Here is a 17,049-nt window from a genome sequence, read left to right as displayed (position 1 = left end):
ATTTGACTTGGGCAGTTGCTTTCAACAGCAAAGGTTTGGAATTCTCCACCCAAGTCCTGGTGCTAGCGATGCCAGGCAAGTTCAGGAGCCTCACAAGCTGGATGGCTGCATTGGGGGTGGTGTTTACTTTACAGATGCACAAAAAGACCCCTTTGTGTGAGTGTCAATGCATTTTATGCCAAAGTCATGCAAAAGTACATAAACCCGCATCATGGATTCCATCGTCTTGGCATCTGATTGGTGGGACTGAGCCTTCCTGAAACTCCTCTGCCAGCGCCAGGTAGGTGCGGGATAGGACAGCGCCTGGGAAAACAGCTTGCTTGGCTCACTGTCCAACAAGTCTGACAAGCCCAGAGAATGATCAAAACCTCCTGCGCCTCCCCCGCCTGCCACCTCCTCCACTCCCCGATAAATTCCCAAGACTGGTCATCCTGCCGCCGCAGCAAGCTGCTTCCCAAGAGCTGCATGCTCCTTCGCTCGCAGCCCCCAATGAGGATGGAAAAGCGGTCTCGCAGCTCCTCCAAGGAGTCCCACAGGAGGAACAGAGAGCCTGCAGACTCACAGGGCAGGAGAGAGAAGGTGGAGAGCAGAAGAGCAGCCAGCAAGGACAGAGAGGGGCTCAAGAGGGGGAAAGCCAAGGAAGGCAAGAGCCCCATGGAGACAGACAGCAGGATGCCGAGCTCCACAGTGGTAGACGTGGACGATGTAGTGTCTTTCGACGAGGAAACAGAGGTGATGGCACTGCTGGAAAGTGAGCGACAAGAGGAAGGTAGGATTTGGAAAGGGCAGGAGAGCAGTAGGGACAGAGGCTACTGGCTTGTGGGGCACTGGGGTCCGATTCTGCTCTGATCCCTGTATCGTCATTTACACCAATGCAAAGGGAGAGCAAAGCAGGTGCAGTAAGTGCATGGTGCAGGAACAAGCAGCAAGTGATCACACAAACCCCCAGGGCCAGATTTTCAGAAGGGCTCAGCACCAGGCCCTGGGGCTAGCCAGGCTGCTCAGAGACATCAGGACCTGTTCCATTTCTAATAAAGCAACGAATTTAGCAGCAAACAGCATCCATCCTGCATCCCTTTAGGCCTCAGAGCACTGCTCATTAGCTTCATTAGGCCACAGCCTCACTAGCTCTATTACCCCTTAACCCTGAGAAGCACAGGGGATTATTTACTACCCTTAGATAGAAGAAGTTTCTAGCTAGAGTTATCCTAGGTGTCTCTTAAGCCTTGCTCTGCCCAGAACACACCTGAACCAACCTATTGCCACAGGAAACAGATCAAGATGGCCAGTTCCAGGGGCAGGGATTTGGCACGGGGTGGGGAGGGGAGGGGAAGAAGGGGGACTGTGAGGTGATCAACAGAGCTCTTTGCCTCTCATCCTTTGTATATTGGCACTGTACTACCAATAGGCACAGGCTCTATCCACAGAACTGATCTGTTCAGCCCTGGCATCACAGGGATGGGAGGGAATGCCAAGAAGCAGCAAAAACCCTCCCCAGTCCAGCTGCTCTGCTGCCCCAGCTTTACTTCTCTCTCCCTGATGATTAATTCTCTACAGCTGCCTCTTTCCTCTAAGGAGTTCTGTCTTGATTACAGGGAGCTGCTCGTCGCTACAACCAAGATACTAAGCCACAATCAGAACATTGCTGGAGGTTCTGAGGACACGCAATTTGGGAGTGTTTCCAGCCACAGGTTTAGTTCAGCTTGTTGTAGGGAGAAGGTCCAGCTGCAAAACTCAGATACAGACTGTGAACCCTTATAGCTTGGTGTGTTGGCACGTGGGGCTTCGGTTCAAGCGCCTCTCTAGACCTGGTCTTTCTGCAGAGAGCCCCTAAAGGCAGAAGGGACTGTCATAGTCAGTGGAAGCAGGGATGTTAACTCACCTTTGGAAAGAGTAAGCATTCTGCTTTCAGGGCTTTGCCTGCACCCAGCAGGAAGCCATCTGCCTACTAGAGCCACGGGTTCTCTAAAGGGGGCAGTAGCCCTGAAAGGCCAGCTTTTAAGGGCAGCCAGTGGAAGCTGGAGCATGCCCACTTTGGGGAGAAGGTGGCGTCAGCATCAGCTCAGTTGGAGAAGGGGGTTCTTGCTCTCCTTCCTACCAGCCTTCTGATGGGAGGTCAGAAAGGAAGGTTCAAAGGGGGAATATTTTAAAAGCAAAACCAAGGGAGCTAATATAGCCTCGTGGACAGAGCACCTGCCTGAAGGCAGAAGCATTGGGTTGTGGGCTACAGAGTGGGTGCATGAGCCTGAGAGGGTGAGCTTTCCTATCTGTTAATTGAGGGAAATAATCAATGTCACAGGGAGTGTGTGAGGCTTAACTTATTCCTGATTGTGAAGCCTGAATGGAAGGGGCTATAAATGCATGAGCGTTGCAGGAGCTGGTAGGTTACAGAGAGAGCACAGCTATCCTCGCACAGGACAGGTGAGGGTTAGGGTCTATTTAAAATGATCTCTGCTTTCTGATTTTTCTCCTTCCTGTACTGTCCATTAGTAAATAAACATCTGGACTCAGAGCTCAGACCACCATTCTTTCATTGTAAGCCTTTACGCTCTCTCTCTCTCTCACACACACACGCGCACGCATGCCAGGTCTCATCCTCCATAAATAGCAATTAATCCAGTCCTACAGCTTCAGACAAAGTTAAAAGCCAGAATTTCTGGGAAAGGATCACTTGTTGCTCTGAGTCACAGCATCAACCCTAAAGGACTGCATGGCTCAGAGAATTAGTAAGAGCCCAGGTAGCCTTTCATTTGGAAGTCACTGCTGCCCATCCACCTGGGGCTGCTGGGGAATAAGAGTTGTTTCCCTCTGATATCTGTCTGATGATACTTGGGTAACATTAGGTCCCACAGGAGAGGTGCCCACATCACAGAACTCACCAGGGGCTTTAGCTCTAGTGGCACCAGCCACATAAAAAGGCCAAAGACTTAATAGCAGGGGTCTCAAACTCAGTTTACCGTAGGGCCAGTGCCAGTCCTCAAATCCTCCCAGCGAGCCAATAATGTCACTGAAGAAGGTGTTCAGAAAAGAAAACGTTGATATTTATTTTTTATTTTGAATTTCTTAGAAATAATAAAACTGTCATGCAACTTTATACAATTCTTCCCCTGCCAGAGAGTTTTTAGTGTTTGTCAGACATCTGGCAACGCTTCAGTTCTGTCAGTTTGTTAATGTTTGGCCCCAGTGACTGAGCAGTTGACACCTTCAGGATTGCAGCAAGGTGGGCATCAGATAGTTGTGTTCGGTATTTCGGCTTGTTTATATTCATTGTGGGGAAAAGTGATGCTGCCTCCATGGCTGACTCTGCCCAGCAACTAATGATGATATCTCTGTCCCTCTCCCCCAGCCAATGGGAGCTGCGGGGGGCAGCACCCGCAAAAAACAATGCCGGTAGCGTGTCAGCCTGGGTCTCTCCTCTGTGGGCCACAGTGGGGAGGTTCTTGGGCCGCAGGTGGCCCACAGGCTGGGACTTTGAGACCCCTGCTTAATAGCTTCCAAGCAGCAGGATTGTCTCTGAGCTAAGGGATTGACCTGGGCATTGAGAGAGCTGGGTTCAGTTCCAGTTGTGCCACAAATTCCCCATGAGCAAATCACTTTAGTCTCTCTGTGCCTCAGTTCCCTCTGTAAAATGGGGATAACAGCATTTCCTTTGTCTATTGTTTGGGGCAGGGACTATCTCTTACTGTGTGTATCCCTAGCACCCTGGGGCCAGGCCTCAAGCAATACTGCTAACTAATGGGGATAGACCAGAGGTGGGCAAACTACAGCCCGTGGGCCACATCCAGCCTGCGGGACCGTCCTGCCGGCCCTTGAACTCCCGGCCGGGGAGGCTAGCCGCCGGCCCCCCCCCGCAGCCTCACCTCGCCGCACCGCCAGCGCTCTGGCCCGTTGCTCCTGCCGGGCAGTGTGGCTGGCTCCGGCATGGTAGGGGGGTGGGAAGTCCTAGGGGACAGTCAGGGGACAGGGACCAGGGGGCAGTTGGATGGGTTGGAGGTTCTCGGGGAGGGGGGCAATCAGGGGACAGGGAACAGGGGAGTTGGATAGGGCATGGGAATCCCAGGGGGCCTGTCAGGGGGTGGAGGTGTGGATAGGGGTCAGGGCAGCCAGGGAGCAGGGGGGGTTGGATAGGGGGTGGGGTCCCGGGGGGGCGGTTAGGGGCAGGGGGTCTCAGGATGGGGGCAGTCAGGGGACAAGGAGCAGGGGGTTTGGATGTGTCGGGAGTTCTGAGGGAGGGCAGTCAGGGGGTGGAAAGTGGGAGGGGGCAGATAGGGGGCAGAGGCCAGGCTGTTTGGGGAGGCACAATCTTCCCTACCCCGCCCTCCATACAGTTTTGCAACCCCGATGTGGCCCTCAGGCCAAAAAGTTTGCCCACCTCTGGGATAGATGATAGCCTCTATGAGTGGTTCCAGTGGGTCAGGGCTGAAGCACAGTGCAGTGGGGCACCATCCGTTTTTCTGCTTGTGCTGTGGATCCCCAGGCCCATAAAGCTGGCACAAAAGAAAGAGCTGTTGCAACTTCCCCTTGCACTGGGTGGCCTCTAGTCATTCACTGCCCAGGAGTGAATCAGACACTACCATCAGGTCAGTAAAGGTGCAGACCCAGAACCAGCTGCTGCCCCTGCCAAAGATCTTCAATGGGCTCCTTGAGCTCAGGACTCTTAGACCAACCACGGGGAAGCTGCTGGCCTCACCCTTCTTCCCATGTTACAGCAAAGCGCCCCACCCCCCCACACACACAGAGCGTGGGTTCTTTGCAGCTGCCCATTTCACACTGTGGCCTCATGCCATGGCACAAAGACCTGGGCCCAGATCCTCAGAGGTATTTAGGCACCTAACTCCCATTAAAACCTTTGAGGATCTGGGCCTTTGTTCCTAAGGGCACCAGTGGAAAAGTGGCACGTGGCACACCCTGGCCTGCCAAAACCACAAGCCTGGGGTTTGGGCTGCAGCCTCTAGTCCCTCTTATTGGTGTGGCTTTCCAGGCGTAGCAGACACACCCATGCACAGTGCTATACTCAATAGGGTCGAGGTTGCAGCTGGAATCCATTTCAAAAGGACACACAGGCCTAGCCTGAGATCCCCCTGTACCAGTCCCAGATGAATAATGCAGCCTCCACTTAGAACAGCAGAGAGGAGTAGAGCTTTCACCTGGTTCTGGTGCCCTCCTGGAATGAGCACTGGCTTTGTCTGGTTCATGCATCCAGCTGGGAGTCTGCTCGCGGACAATGGAATCGTCCCAAACACAAAACGATAAAAGCTTCGTACCCAGCCCACCAGAGGAGCTACACCACCCCGACAGGAGAGATGCTGGCTCAGGCTGCACCTGGGAAATGGGACATGCGAAATGCCTCTTCTTTGCTGGGACTTTCAGAGTATTTCTAATGAATATTTAAAGTACGATATCAGCAGTAGTGCCTGATGAGCACTTGTTCCCAATGGTGCTGTCAGAATACATATAGTAATGCAGTCTCTGCTCCAAAATGCTCACACATAACCATGTTTTTACCCTTTTAAACCAGGCCCTGAATACTGACTCCAGTGTCTTGGTCAAATTCCAGCCCAAGTGATTACACTCTGTCTATCTCTAAGCAGGTTTTGATCACCTGTTGGAAGCTGGATTTCTGACCACGCAAGCAGGTGTCAATCGGTCAGTAATATGGAAATAGGCACCTACTAATGTGTTCTTTCTTTTTCTTTAGGGATGACATCTCCCGGTCGAGGTATCTGTGAGTGGCTTCTTACCATCTTGTCCCTTCTCTTCATCATATTGACCTTCCCCATTTCTGTCTGGTTCTGCATGAAGGTGAGGCTATGCATGGTGTGCTTGACTTTGCAACCTTATTGTGGTATTTTAACATAGGTTTTGGGTGTAATTTCCTAGAGTTTTAAAAAAGCAAACTGAAAACACAGAAATGCCATCATGTGGCATCATACTGGCACCCATGTAGGTCCTCAGCAGAGTCAGAACCTTTACATACACCACTCAGCCCTCTGCTACTTAAGCTAATGGATTAACTGATAGCAATAGTTGGTTGTTATCCAGATCATTTCCCAGATATTTGCTGACAGCAGAGGAATGGTGAGACTCAAGCATAGGTGCTGGAACAATTTTTAAAGTGGGGGTGCTGAAAGCTATTACCATGTATCTGGTGGTTAGTACTACTTCAAGCCAGGGGCTCAAACCAGCAGGTGCTGCCACTCTACCAGCACCTATGGTCTCAAGGACCTTGGGCTCCATTCCAGGCTGGAGGGGAGTGTATTCTAGTGTGCAAACTCTTCTGCCCATTCCCCTCCAATCTGGTCCTGTCCCGTCCTTGCCCTGGGCTCCTTGTCCCAGTCCTATCCTCCTCACCTAGCCAGTCCCAGTCCCCACTCCTCAGACTTTTCATCCCAGTCCCCATCTCCTTTGCCCAGCCAGTCCCAGTTCCCTGCTCCCAGCTCCTCAACCCATCCGTCTGTGTCTCCCGCTCAGCCTCCTACGTCCACAGTCCCCATCCCCACTGGCTCCCAGTCCCAGTTTCCCACCCCAGCCTCCCTGTCTAATCTGAGTGTCCCTCCCCCAGTCTGACTCCTTGTCCCAGGCTCTCTGCTCAGCCAGTCCCAGTTGTCTCCTTGCACACTGGCTCCTCTCAGATCTGTCTCCCCTCCCTGACTACACTGCTTCCCATTCCCAGTCTCCCCCAGCTCCCCATCTGATCTCAGTCTCCCCCTCAGTGGCTCTCAGTCCCATCCCCAGCTTCCTGTCATGGTCTCCTTGCACAGCCAATCACAATCTCCCCCGATCCCAACACACAGTCCCAGTCATTCCCCACCCCTGCACCCCTCCCAGAATTCTTCATCCCAATGTACTCGCCCCACCCCAGATCTGGCTCTTGCCCCCTCTGCATTTGATTCAAATGGCTTCCTCCTCTACGCTGCCTAGGCCCAGGAGGGAGATCATTGAGAGCACTGGAGAGACAGGCTCCCTGCTCTCAGTTCCACTGGCCAGGAGCCGGCCACAGTTGCAATTGCCATACAGTCTCTGGGCCAGATTCTCAGCTAGCATAAATGGAAACAGCAGCCCTGGCATGAATGGAGCTACACTAGCTGACAGCTCTGGCTGGCTGGCTCTGCACAGTTTGCCTTTCGGTGGTTTTCCCAAAACAACGATTTCACCAGCTTCTCTTCCAGTGCCGCAGCCCTTCCCCCAGATCCCCACCTCCTCCAATTCCAGGCTCTCTGTCTCCCACTGTAGATCGTGCGGGAGTACGAGAGAGCCATCGTGTTCCGACTTGGGCGCCTCCTTCCCGGAAGGCCCCGAGGGCCCGGTAAGCAATTTGTTCGCTCCTTCACCCCTTTCTCTTGCCACACTCATGCAAGGCTCCAACGGGGCTCCCAGAAGTGTCAGGCCAGCCACCCCATCCCCACTGTTCCCAGGGGATCCCACGCCCAGTGTCCCACTCCCCGTGCCTTGCCCCTCTCACTCCACCCACCACAAATGTACATCCTGATCCAGGCCAGCCTCTGCTAATCCTGAGTCTGCAATCCTGCACCCTTCTCCTCTCCCCTCCGTCCGATGGCCTTGTCCTCCTAACACCCCACCCCTGCGGGCTCTGGCTGTCTCCCTCCCTTACCAGGTCTGCTAATGGCTGACAATGCGGGCATTATCCTCTGCTTGGCAGGTGACTGGCTCCTCACAGGGCTGGCTGCCCCTTGGGCTGCTGCAGCCACAGGAGATGAGTCGGGTGAGGGGCGTCTGGAAATCCTGTGCTCAGTGCCTGCGGCTCCCTTGGCCCTTTCCCACTCCGAGTAGGCAATTCTTGGGACCCCTGTTTCCTCTTCTGGCAATGGCAGCTCCTGTGCGGCTCCCAACACCTGCAGGCCTCCAACCACTGCTGAAGTGGTGGGGTCAGGCTTCATGCCCCCTGGTTCCCTTCCCCCTCCCAACTATGAGGAAGTGGAAATGCAGCCGCTTTCCCACCCCCAACTGCAGGTTGTGGTTGTCTCCCTACCCCTCTCCTCTCACAGGGCCCTTCGCGTCTATGTGCCATGCTCAGCTTGCTCCATCCGCACTCCGCACATATTAGCTGCCTGGGGGGCCCTTGCATTAAGACCCCATGGGCCTGGCACCCCTCTCCTCAAAGCCCCCACTGTGAGGATTCTAGGCAGCCAAGGGCCTGAGCAGGGCCGGCTCTCGGTTTTTTTGCCACCCCAAGCTCAGGTGGGGCTGGGGCTCGCAGGCGGTGCTGGAAGTGGAGGGAGTGATGTCACCTTCTCCCAGCGCCTGCAGGGGCTTTCCCCCCTCCCCCGCCCGGCCGCGCAGAGAAGCCCCCATATAAGGGGTGGCACAAGGCAGCACAGCAGCCAGTGCGCAGAGGAGGCGGCGCAGCCCCGGCAGGACTCGCCCTCTCCTCCCCAGGTAGCGGCTGGGCCTGGCAGCTCAGCATCCCGGGGCTGGGGCTTCCCCTTCCTGCTGCAGCCGGGGGCGCGGCGCCCTCGCCCCGTCTAAATGGTGCAGCTCCGAGAGCGCAACTGCCCCGAAAAGAAAGTCTGGATGGAGTGCCGCCCCTGGAAATGTGCTACCCCAAGGATGTACTTGCTTTGCCGGTGCCTAGAGCCGGCCCTGGGCCTGAGCCAGAACCCCCGTCCAAACCGTCCACAGCTTGTTCTGGTCTGGATCCTGCTCCAAGTGTTACAGCTCAGACCCATCTTGGCGCTAAGACGTGGGCTCACCTGTGAAGTGAGAACCCAGCATGCTGAGTGGGGGACAGCGAGTGACTCTAAAACATTAGCACTGAGTGGCCAGGGGAACCCCTCAGGGACTGATGTCTCTGCCACATCTTTTGGGAAGAGTTTATTTCCGTCCCCCCCTCCACTCATTCCTGCAGCAGGACATCTGGGCAGGTGTTTAGTGCGGGAGACGCTGCAGCTCTGGGCCCTTCTCTTGGTCTTTGTCTTGTCCTACGTAGCCCCAAGTTTGCTGCTGTTGGGTCAGGGAGTGGGACTTTCTTCCATGGCATCCAGTCACATGCTGCTACTCTGTCTCTTCCTCCCGTAGGCCTTTTCTTCTTCCTTCCCTGTCTGGATACATACCACAAGGTAGACCGTCGCCTCAAAACCCTAGAGATCCCCTTCCATGAGGTAAGCCAACTCCCTCCCATTTATTCCCTTGCATCTCTAGCATTAGCTTTTCCTATGGTTGGTTAGAGCTATTTGCTCCCTAGTGGGAAGGTGGCATAAAATATTACACCCACCCAAGAGGCAGGCTTAAGCCTGAAGTTAACTGCAGCCAGTGGCTAGTGTCGGTCATTCTGCCCTGGAGCAATAAAAGTATCTCACACTTAGATAGCACTCTGGCTTCTGAGGGACCCCAAAGTGCTTTAGAAGCTGTACACAGCCAGCACAGCTGAGATGCAGCCAGCTCTGGGCAAAGGACACTAGCCGACTGGCAGACAGCACACTGCTCCATGCTCATGATCATATTGCCAATCTTATGCTATTTGGTATTTTTATAAACCCCAGGTCCTGGAGTCAGGTGAATGGGCAAGAATCTCACTTTTTTTCCCCGCTTATTCAACGCTAAATATCTAGGCTTCATGGCTGTGCAGAAAGGCTCGTAAATGTGACCAAAATGCACCCTAAAAGTGCAGAAACTAGAAGGCACAAATCATACAGGTACATTAAAATCTCTCCATTTTTAATCCAAGTTAACGATTTTTGAACACATAAAATGGGCAACGCCCACACTAAGGCCCAGCACAACACAACACACTGCTGCACAACACAGCACACCAAACATAACCCAATGCACCACTGGCCAGTACAGCACAGCACGACAAGGAGAAGGGAGGAAGAGTTTTTGGCCAAAGACACTGGGCCAGATTCTTCAAAAATTGCCAGGGGGTCCAGCGCAGAGGAGGCTGGGGCATGGTTCTTAAGATCTCATCTGAAGGACCCCCACATATGTACCAGCCTTGGAAGGACAGCCTGCTGGGATTAAAGTCTGTCATTTCAGGGTCTAGGCAGGCACAGGCCAGTGGGGAGCAGCCCTCCCTATGCCCAAATCCTTTGTTTTCATTTCTTTCCTTGGCTCCCTCTCCCTGCATTCCTTATACCCGGCTGCATTACTAGCTAATAGCAGCATCTAGAGCCCCCACCTGAGATTTTTTCCGTGTGGGCAGCTTGGAGCAGGGACCATCCTGCATGACTCCTAGCATGCGGTGGATGCTGCCGTGAACAGTGATAATCACATTGTTCTCGGTGCTGCACACACATAGTAAGAGACAGTCTGCCCAAACCACTTACGTGCAAAATAGACAAGACAGGCCAAGAGCAGGATAGAAAAGAGAGGCAAAGTGACGTGCCCAGGGTCAGAGCTAGGACCAGAATCCCTATGATCTCCTGAGTCCCCGCCCAGTGCCTTACCTACAAGGCCATTCTTCCTCTTCTGCAGTGTTCCCAGCTCCTCCATCCCACCCCAGAGTTATCAGAACCAGCTCCATCACCCCCAACATTCTCTGTCTAGGTGGTGACTAAAGACATGGTTACCGTGGAAATAGATGCAGTCTGCTACTACCGGATGGAAAATGCCTCTCTCCTCCTAACCAGCGTGGCCAACCTCTCCAGCGCTGTCAAGCTGCTGGTACAGACAACCATGAAGCGCTTGCTGGCCCATCGATCCTTCAGTGAAATCCTCCTGGAGAGGAAGAGCATTGGCCAGGAAATGAAGGTATCTCCACAAGGAGGTGGGCAGCTGTGGGACCAGAGCACTGGGGCAATGCAGTAGATCGATCTTTCAACACATGGTGTATAAAGGGCCTCAGGGAAAGGCTTATAAGAAGCCCACAGTGATCAGTTGCAGGGACTCTGCAGACTCTGGAGACTTGCTGCGCCCAATGGAAGGCAACAGTGTGATGATTATACTTTGAGTCCCTTGGGTTAGAGAGGCTGTCCAAGGGCAAAGTACTGGGGCGAAACGCAGGCCTGATGGGCCGCAGCCACAGACAAAGCAGCCACAGAAACGCAGGCCTGATGGGCCGCAGCAGGTTTCTCCTCCAGCTGCAGCAAAGGTGACACCAATCCAGCTGCTGAATGGGGCCTGGGGGAAGCAATCCACGCTGGGAAATGATCAGCCATGCCGATTCAAATGACACATCCAGGGCCAAATTCAGGCCTGGGGTAAGTGGGACCCACTCCACTGATTTCAGTGGAGTTACACCAGAACTAGATTTTTTGAGGCAGCAATGGTGCTTCTGAGTCAGCTGACTTCTCTGGGAGCAAATCTTCCTGAGCACAGTGTGAGACCCAGAAGCCAAGAGCAATGAAGACGTACATGGCAGCTTACCTCCTTGGCCTGCCCTCTACAGGGATTTCTCTTGGTGTCCAACCTTTAGAGACACTTAAGCCTTTTAACCAGAAGTGTTTTTCTGTAGCATGCACAAGTATCCATAGCAGACACATCCCTCCAACACGAGCTCTCAGGCAGTGAACCATATGAGCCTGTGCCGACTGTCTGACTTGTTTGTAAGTGCCTTGGCACAGTGCCACACAAACTGCCCACGGTCAGTATATCCCCATTTCTACAGGTCGCTTTGGATGCAGTCACATGTCGCTGGGGAATCAAGGTGGAGAGAACAGAAATGTAGGTAGGAAACGTATGAAATGGAGACCCAGCAGGGTAAAGAAACCTCCCCATCCCCTTTGCAAACACTACTTGCTAATGTCTGGTCCTTTGCCACCTTTGCCCCTGAAGCTCTATCCAGGTGTCACCTCTTCAGCACCCCGAGCCCCCAGCCAGCCCTTCTCCTTTGCCCATTGTGATGGGTTGGTCACAGAGACCTCCTTGGGACTGTCAGCTGATGTGCTGAAATGACCTCTGAGCCCGTTTTCCCTGCTAGCTTGGGACTCCAGAACCCTGCCTTGTTGAGCAAGACACGCCAGTCTGCTGCAACACAGATCCAGGTCTGAACCATGCCCCCAAAGCTGCAGACTTTAACCAAAACTGCTCAGCAGGTTTCCTATCTCCAGTACCCAGGCACCCAGCTCCCAATGGGATCCAAACCCCAACTAAATCCATTTTACTCTGTATAAAGCTTATACAGGGTAAACTCATAAATTGTCTGCCCTCTATAACACAGATAGAGAGACAGGCACAACTGTTCCCCCCCCCCCCCCCGGTATTAATACATACTCTGGGTTAATTAATAAACAAAAGTGATTTTATTAAGTATAAAAAGTAGGATTTAAGTGGTTTCAAGTAATAACAGACAGAACAAAGTAAGTTACCAAGCAAAATAAAACAAAACATGCAAGTCTAAGCCTAGTACATTAAGAAACTGAATACTGGTAAAATCTCACAGTCAGAGATATTCCACTAAATTTATTTCACAGACTAGACTCCTTCCTAGCCTGGCCCCATCCTTTCCTCTGGTACAGTTCCTTTTAGTTGCAGCTCAGGTGATAACTAGGGGATTTCTTATGACAGGCAGCCCCCTTTGTTCTGTTCCACCCCGTTTTTATAGCTTTGGCACAAGGCAGGAATCTTTTGTCTCTCTGGGTCCCCACCCCTCCTTCTAAATGGAAAACCAGGCTTAAGATGGATTCCAGTACCAAGTGACATGGTCACATGTCCTTTGAGACCCCAGCCGCCATTCTTCCTGTCCTGATTTACAGGAACACAGGAAGGCTTGCAAGTAAACAGAGCCATTTACAACCAATTGTCCTGATTAATGGGAGAAGTCAAGATTCCAAGCCATTATTAATGGCCCACACTTTGCATAGTTACAATAGGACTTTAGAGTAATACTTCATATTTCTAGCTTCAGATACACGAATGATACATTCATACAAAAAGGATAACCACACTCAGTAGATTATAAGCTTTGTAATGATACCTTACAAGAGACCTTTTGCATAAAGCATATTCCAGTTATATTATATTCATATTCCAAGCATATTTTCATAAAGCATATGGAGTGCAACATCACACCCACATACTCAGCACCTCCACTCACTGGGCTGCAGAAGTTTAAATGGCATAAAACGCTCTTGTGTTTTCCAGCTGGGGCCAGCTCCTCAGTGGGGAAACTCAGCATAGTGCCACAGATGTTGTCAGAGCTATATCCATTTACACCAGCTGGGGATCTGGCCCTGTTATTGCAATTCAGATTTCCCGGCCCGGTTCCAGAGGAAGAAAGCACAGCTCAGCCAATAACAGACCCTAGTTCAAGAATCAGAGTGTCCTTGGGAAGAACCCCATTGATTCCAGTGCTAGGTGGGTTGGGCCCAGCTGGGTGGGAGATGAGATTGGAAGGCTGAAAATCTGAACTCCGGGGACTTTTGTAAGCTGCCTCAGCCTGGGACAGGAGACACTGGGGCACAGTGTCAGACAGGCTCGCAGCCTGGCGCTACCCATGGGCACAGAATTCCAGGGTCCATGTAACTCCGGTCTCTTCTTCCTGCAGCAATCATGTGCGGCTGCCGGCTGAACTGCAGCAGTCCTTGGCAATGGAAGCAGAGGCCCAGAGACAGGCCAAAGTGCGGGTAGGACACCAGCGAATGCCCCTATATTCCCCTGCGGATCAATTCCCAGCCTTTTCCGGCCATTTGGACAGAGACCACAACCACAACCAGGCGGGGAGATTCCCCCCAGGGCCTCTACTGACTCCTCACCCCATACGCCTTCCTGCACACAGCACTGCCCCTCCACACCTGCAATGGGAGGGGTGCTTCTCCCTATCCCAAGGGGGCCCTCTCCCCAGCAGCACTGCCCAGTGCCCCTCCATGCTCTGTGTTGCAATGCCTACGTCCCCCTGTGGAGTTCAGCCATTTCTGCGGCATGGAGCAGTCCCTTTATCAAACTCTTCCCACTGGCGCTCACTGCAGGCTGAGTCCGGGGCTGCCTCTGTCCCTGCACTGAGTGATGGGAATCCTAACAGGAGAGGGCAGGTTAAATGCCGGAGCACAGTGCCTGTGTCCCAAACCCTGAACTGACTGCTCCCTCCTTTGCTTATTCTATAGCCCTCCTCCACAGGAGGGCTCCACCCAGTCAAGATCCCCAGGAAGGCCCCTCTGACCAGCCCTAATGGTACTTGACCCACAGGCTGGGGAACCCCACTTTAAGGAATAACAGGAGTTGGTAGGTGCTGCAACTGCAGCAGGTGGGTTACCCTGCTGCAGTCCCAACCTTTCCCAGCAGAGAGGTGATGGAGGAGCTCTGGCTGCATAGGCTATTCCACTCCCTCCTTTGCTCAGCAGGAGGCACTGCAGAGACTAAGGTAGGAGCACTGGCCATGGGAGGAGCTTGCAGCGACTCCAGCCTAGCATCTTCACTCAGACTCACTGTAAGAAACGATGTCAGGTCCTGCCAGCCCCAGTGGGGCCAACCCAGTGGAATGGTGCAGAAACAGTCATTCATTCCCTTGTGCTGCAGGTGATTGCTGCCGAGGGGGAGAAGGCTACCTCCGAATCCCTGAAGATGGCAGCCGAGATCTTGGCCAGCTCCCCAGCTGCTGTCCAGCTCCGTTACCTGCACACGCTGCAATGCCTGTCTGCTGAGAAACCTTCCACTATTGTCCTCCCTTTGCCCTTTGACCTAATGAATCTTGTATCTGCCGCTAGCCACAACTCCATGGGCAGCAGCCTTCCTACCAGCGCTCCCAATCACCCTGAGGCTCCAAAGGACACGAAGGACTCCCCCATGCTATAGGGCCATGCCATGGGGAGCTGGCACCCAGATGGACACCTTCTACCAGGTCACTTATCTTCAAACAGGCGCCATGGATTGGTCTGAACCATGCCAGCCCTCCAGCATAAACTGTGGAGGGGTTGGGATGGGCAGCAAGCAGGGGCCTGTGATTATATAAAGTGGGCTGGGCACAGAAGTTTGAGTTTGCTTTGAAGAAACATTCCGGCTCATCCCGTGTGTGGGGCACTGGAATGGAGCTAGGGGTGGGGACGGGGACGGGAGCTTCCTCTGCGTCTCACCATTTCATTGCTCCTTTCACCCTGCTGTGCTGAGGAGCAGAGGGATGGTATAAATGCTTCCCCCAGCCCCAGAGCTGGAGCCCTAGAGATGGCCTCTATCATTCCAATTAGGCTGGCTGGATAGACTAGGGGTGTTTTTATTTAAGGCCCCAAATATCAACCTCTCCCTTCCCAATCCCCACAACATGATCTGGCTGGAATCATTTGCATTGCAAAAGCCTGGTGCCCAGGAGAAGCGAGGAGGCCCAAAGGGACACCCTGCTGTAACATATCAGTCAGAGGCTGCGGATTATCCAGGGCTCCATACGCTCAGGCAGTGCTTGAGATCTTCCTGCTGTGTCACTCAGCATGAAGTGGGTATCTCCTCAAAGAAGGGCAGCTGGTAAGAAGTGCTGGCCCACGTACAGGGTGAGCTACATGAAACCTCTGTCTTTCAGTCCTTCGTGCGTACACCCCGCTGGAGACAGATTTCGCTACCTTCGCCCCTCTCTGGGTGGAATCCCCATGGTCTTGGTCTGCTCCCTCGACTGGGTTTCTGGGCTGCAGCCCCCTGCCTCCCAATCGTATTAATGTAGCTGGCCCAGCTGGGCTGGGCCCCTGTAAACCCTTTGCCTCCAGAAGCCTGAGGCATCAGCTGAATAAAGTGACTGAAAACAAGGGCTTCAGACTTGCATATTAATCATTCACCCAAAGGGCCATGCCAGTCTGAGCCAAGGGATCACATGATACAGGCCTAGCCACATCTTCCCTCTCACTTACACCGTCTTCCCTTGCAGCCTTTGGCAAGGTCCTCTCACCTACTTACCTTCGTCTCCAGCTGGAACAGCCTGCCTGCTGCAAGTGCTCCCTTACTCAGTGTGTCACTGGTAGTGTCCCCCATGCAGGCAGCTGATGATGACCCACCTCCCCAAACCAGGGGACGGGCTTTATAGCTGTTCCTGGTCTTTTACACCTCTAGGCTTTCAGCCCTAGCACCCCCTCTGCCTGGTGCCTGGAGAACAGCATCCTCCCACATAATAACCCCAACCAGTGTCATCTTAACTCCCTTGAAGCTGTTTACCCCAAGTGGCTTATCCCAACTATTGCTTCATTTCCTGCTTGTTTACCCCTAAGAGCCTCCTTTGACTGTACCCCAGACAGATGGGCAGGCTAATGCCAAGCAGGTAAACTGAGGCACATAGGGTGTTCATGAAAGCTAATGCAGATAGCTCCCGCAGTCTCCACCCGTGCAGCCGAAGCATTGATTGCAAAGGGCAAACTAGGGTTGGAGCAGTAAGTGGGCAGCCCCTGGGGAATAGTGTTCCCCAAGATCTGTCACTTGCCAGCTGTTGGATTCTGGGCTGAGGTGGCCAAACGTGTGACGTAACTAGGCCAGGGAGAGCAAATGGGCAGCACAGCAGAAAGCAAGGTGGGGTCCTTGTTGTTCCAGCTCCATTCTCTGTGTTAATGTCAATTGTTAATGAGCTCCGGCAGCAGCCCAGTGGCCTGGTGTCATCCAAGGTTTGAGTGGGAGGGGCTGGAGGACAAGCTGGCGCACATCTGGCTGTGGGTTGGGGAACGGGCACTGCCTACAGCCAGGCTGACACATAGCAGCCACACTGGCTCCTAGCAGCATTGCTGTCCCCAGGGGAGCTGCTGCCCTTCTGCCCTAGAGGAGTGAACAGGGCCCCTGGCTTCATGGGGTGGAGGCAGCCAAGTGTGAAAGCATAGCACCCCCCATCCAGACCAGTCTCCTCCATGGATGATTTTCGTTGGGTGAATGAGGTGAAAGACAACCCCTTCTATGGCCTGGGAGCCTGCTCCTGAAATGGACACCCCAGCCATCTGTGCGGTAAGCAAGCTGTATTCCTGCTTGTTGCTACTAGATGGCGCCCGAGGACAGGACACAGGCAAAGTTCTCATCCTCTGTATGTCTGTGTGAGACATGAACCTAGTAAGAGAGATGGGATCTTATTAGGGGACTAAAGGCTGAGAGATAAACTACAAATCCTGATGTACTTCCCCTGAGATAGTGAAAGCAGGGAGCTAATAACTGTCATGAGCTTTATAGATAACAGCAACATTTCTATAGCTTTCTTCAACTGCC

At 53.2% G+C, this 17,049-nt stretch overlaps 1 protein-coding gene across 1 annotated transcript; it reads left to right on the top strand.

Moving 5' to 3' along the window:
- The first annotated feature begins 429 nt into the window (after nucleotides 1–429).
- Nucleotides 430–15,620, top strand: NPHS2 (NPHS2 stomatin family member, podocin). Its single transcript, XM_073356531.2, has 8 exons — nucleotides 430–769; nucleotides 5,699–5,802; nucleotides 7,234–7,306; nucleotides 9,037–9,119; nucleotides 10,504–10,707; nucleotides 11,564–11,619; nucleotides 13,442–13,520; nucleotides 14,410–15,620. Exons 1-8 carry the CDS (start codon nucleotides 466–468, stop codon nucleotides 14,683–14,685), a joined length of 1,179 nt encoding a protein of 392 aa, XP_073212632.2. The 5' UTR covers nucleotides 430–465; the 3' UTR covers nucleotides 14,686–15,620.
- Nucleotides 15,621–17,049: the final 1,429 nt, after the last annotated feature.

This window comes from Lepidochelys kempii, chromosome 8 (genome assembly GCF_965140285.1).
Source record: "Lepidochelys kempii isolate rLepKem1 chromosome 8, rLepKem1.hap1, whole genome shotgun sequence".
Classification (NCBI taxonomy): Eukaryota; Metazoa; Chordata; order Testudines; family Cheloniidae; genus Lepidochelys; species Lepidochelys kempii.
The sequence above is the reverse complement of the archived record's forward strand: the minus strand, read 5'-3'. Positions and strand labels throughout refer to the sequence as shown.

What these genes read in the sequence shown, in the direction of transcription:
- NPHS2 (XM_073356531.2), top strand. Translation starts at nt 466, where the DNA reads ATGCTCCTTCGCTCGCAGCCCCCAATGAGGATGGAAAAGCGGTCTCGC. An exon ending in CTGTCTGGTTCTGCATGAAG is followed by an intron (nt 5,803 to 7,233) that starts GTGAGGCTATGC and finishes CTCCCACTGTAG; the next exon opens with ATCGTGCGGGAGTACGAGAG. An exon ending in AGAGACAGGCCAAAGTGCGG is followed by an intron (nt 13,521 to 14,409) that starts GTAGGACACCAG and finishes CTTGTGCTGCAG; the next exon opens with GTGATTGCTGCCGAGGGGGA.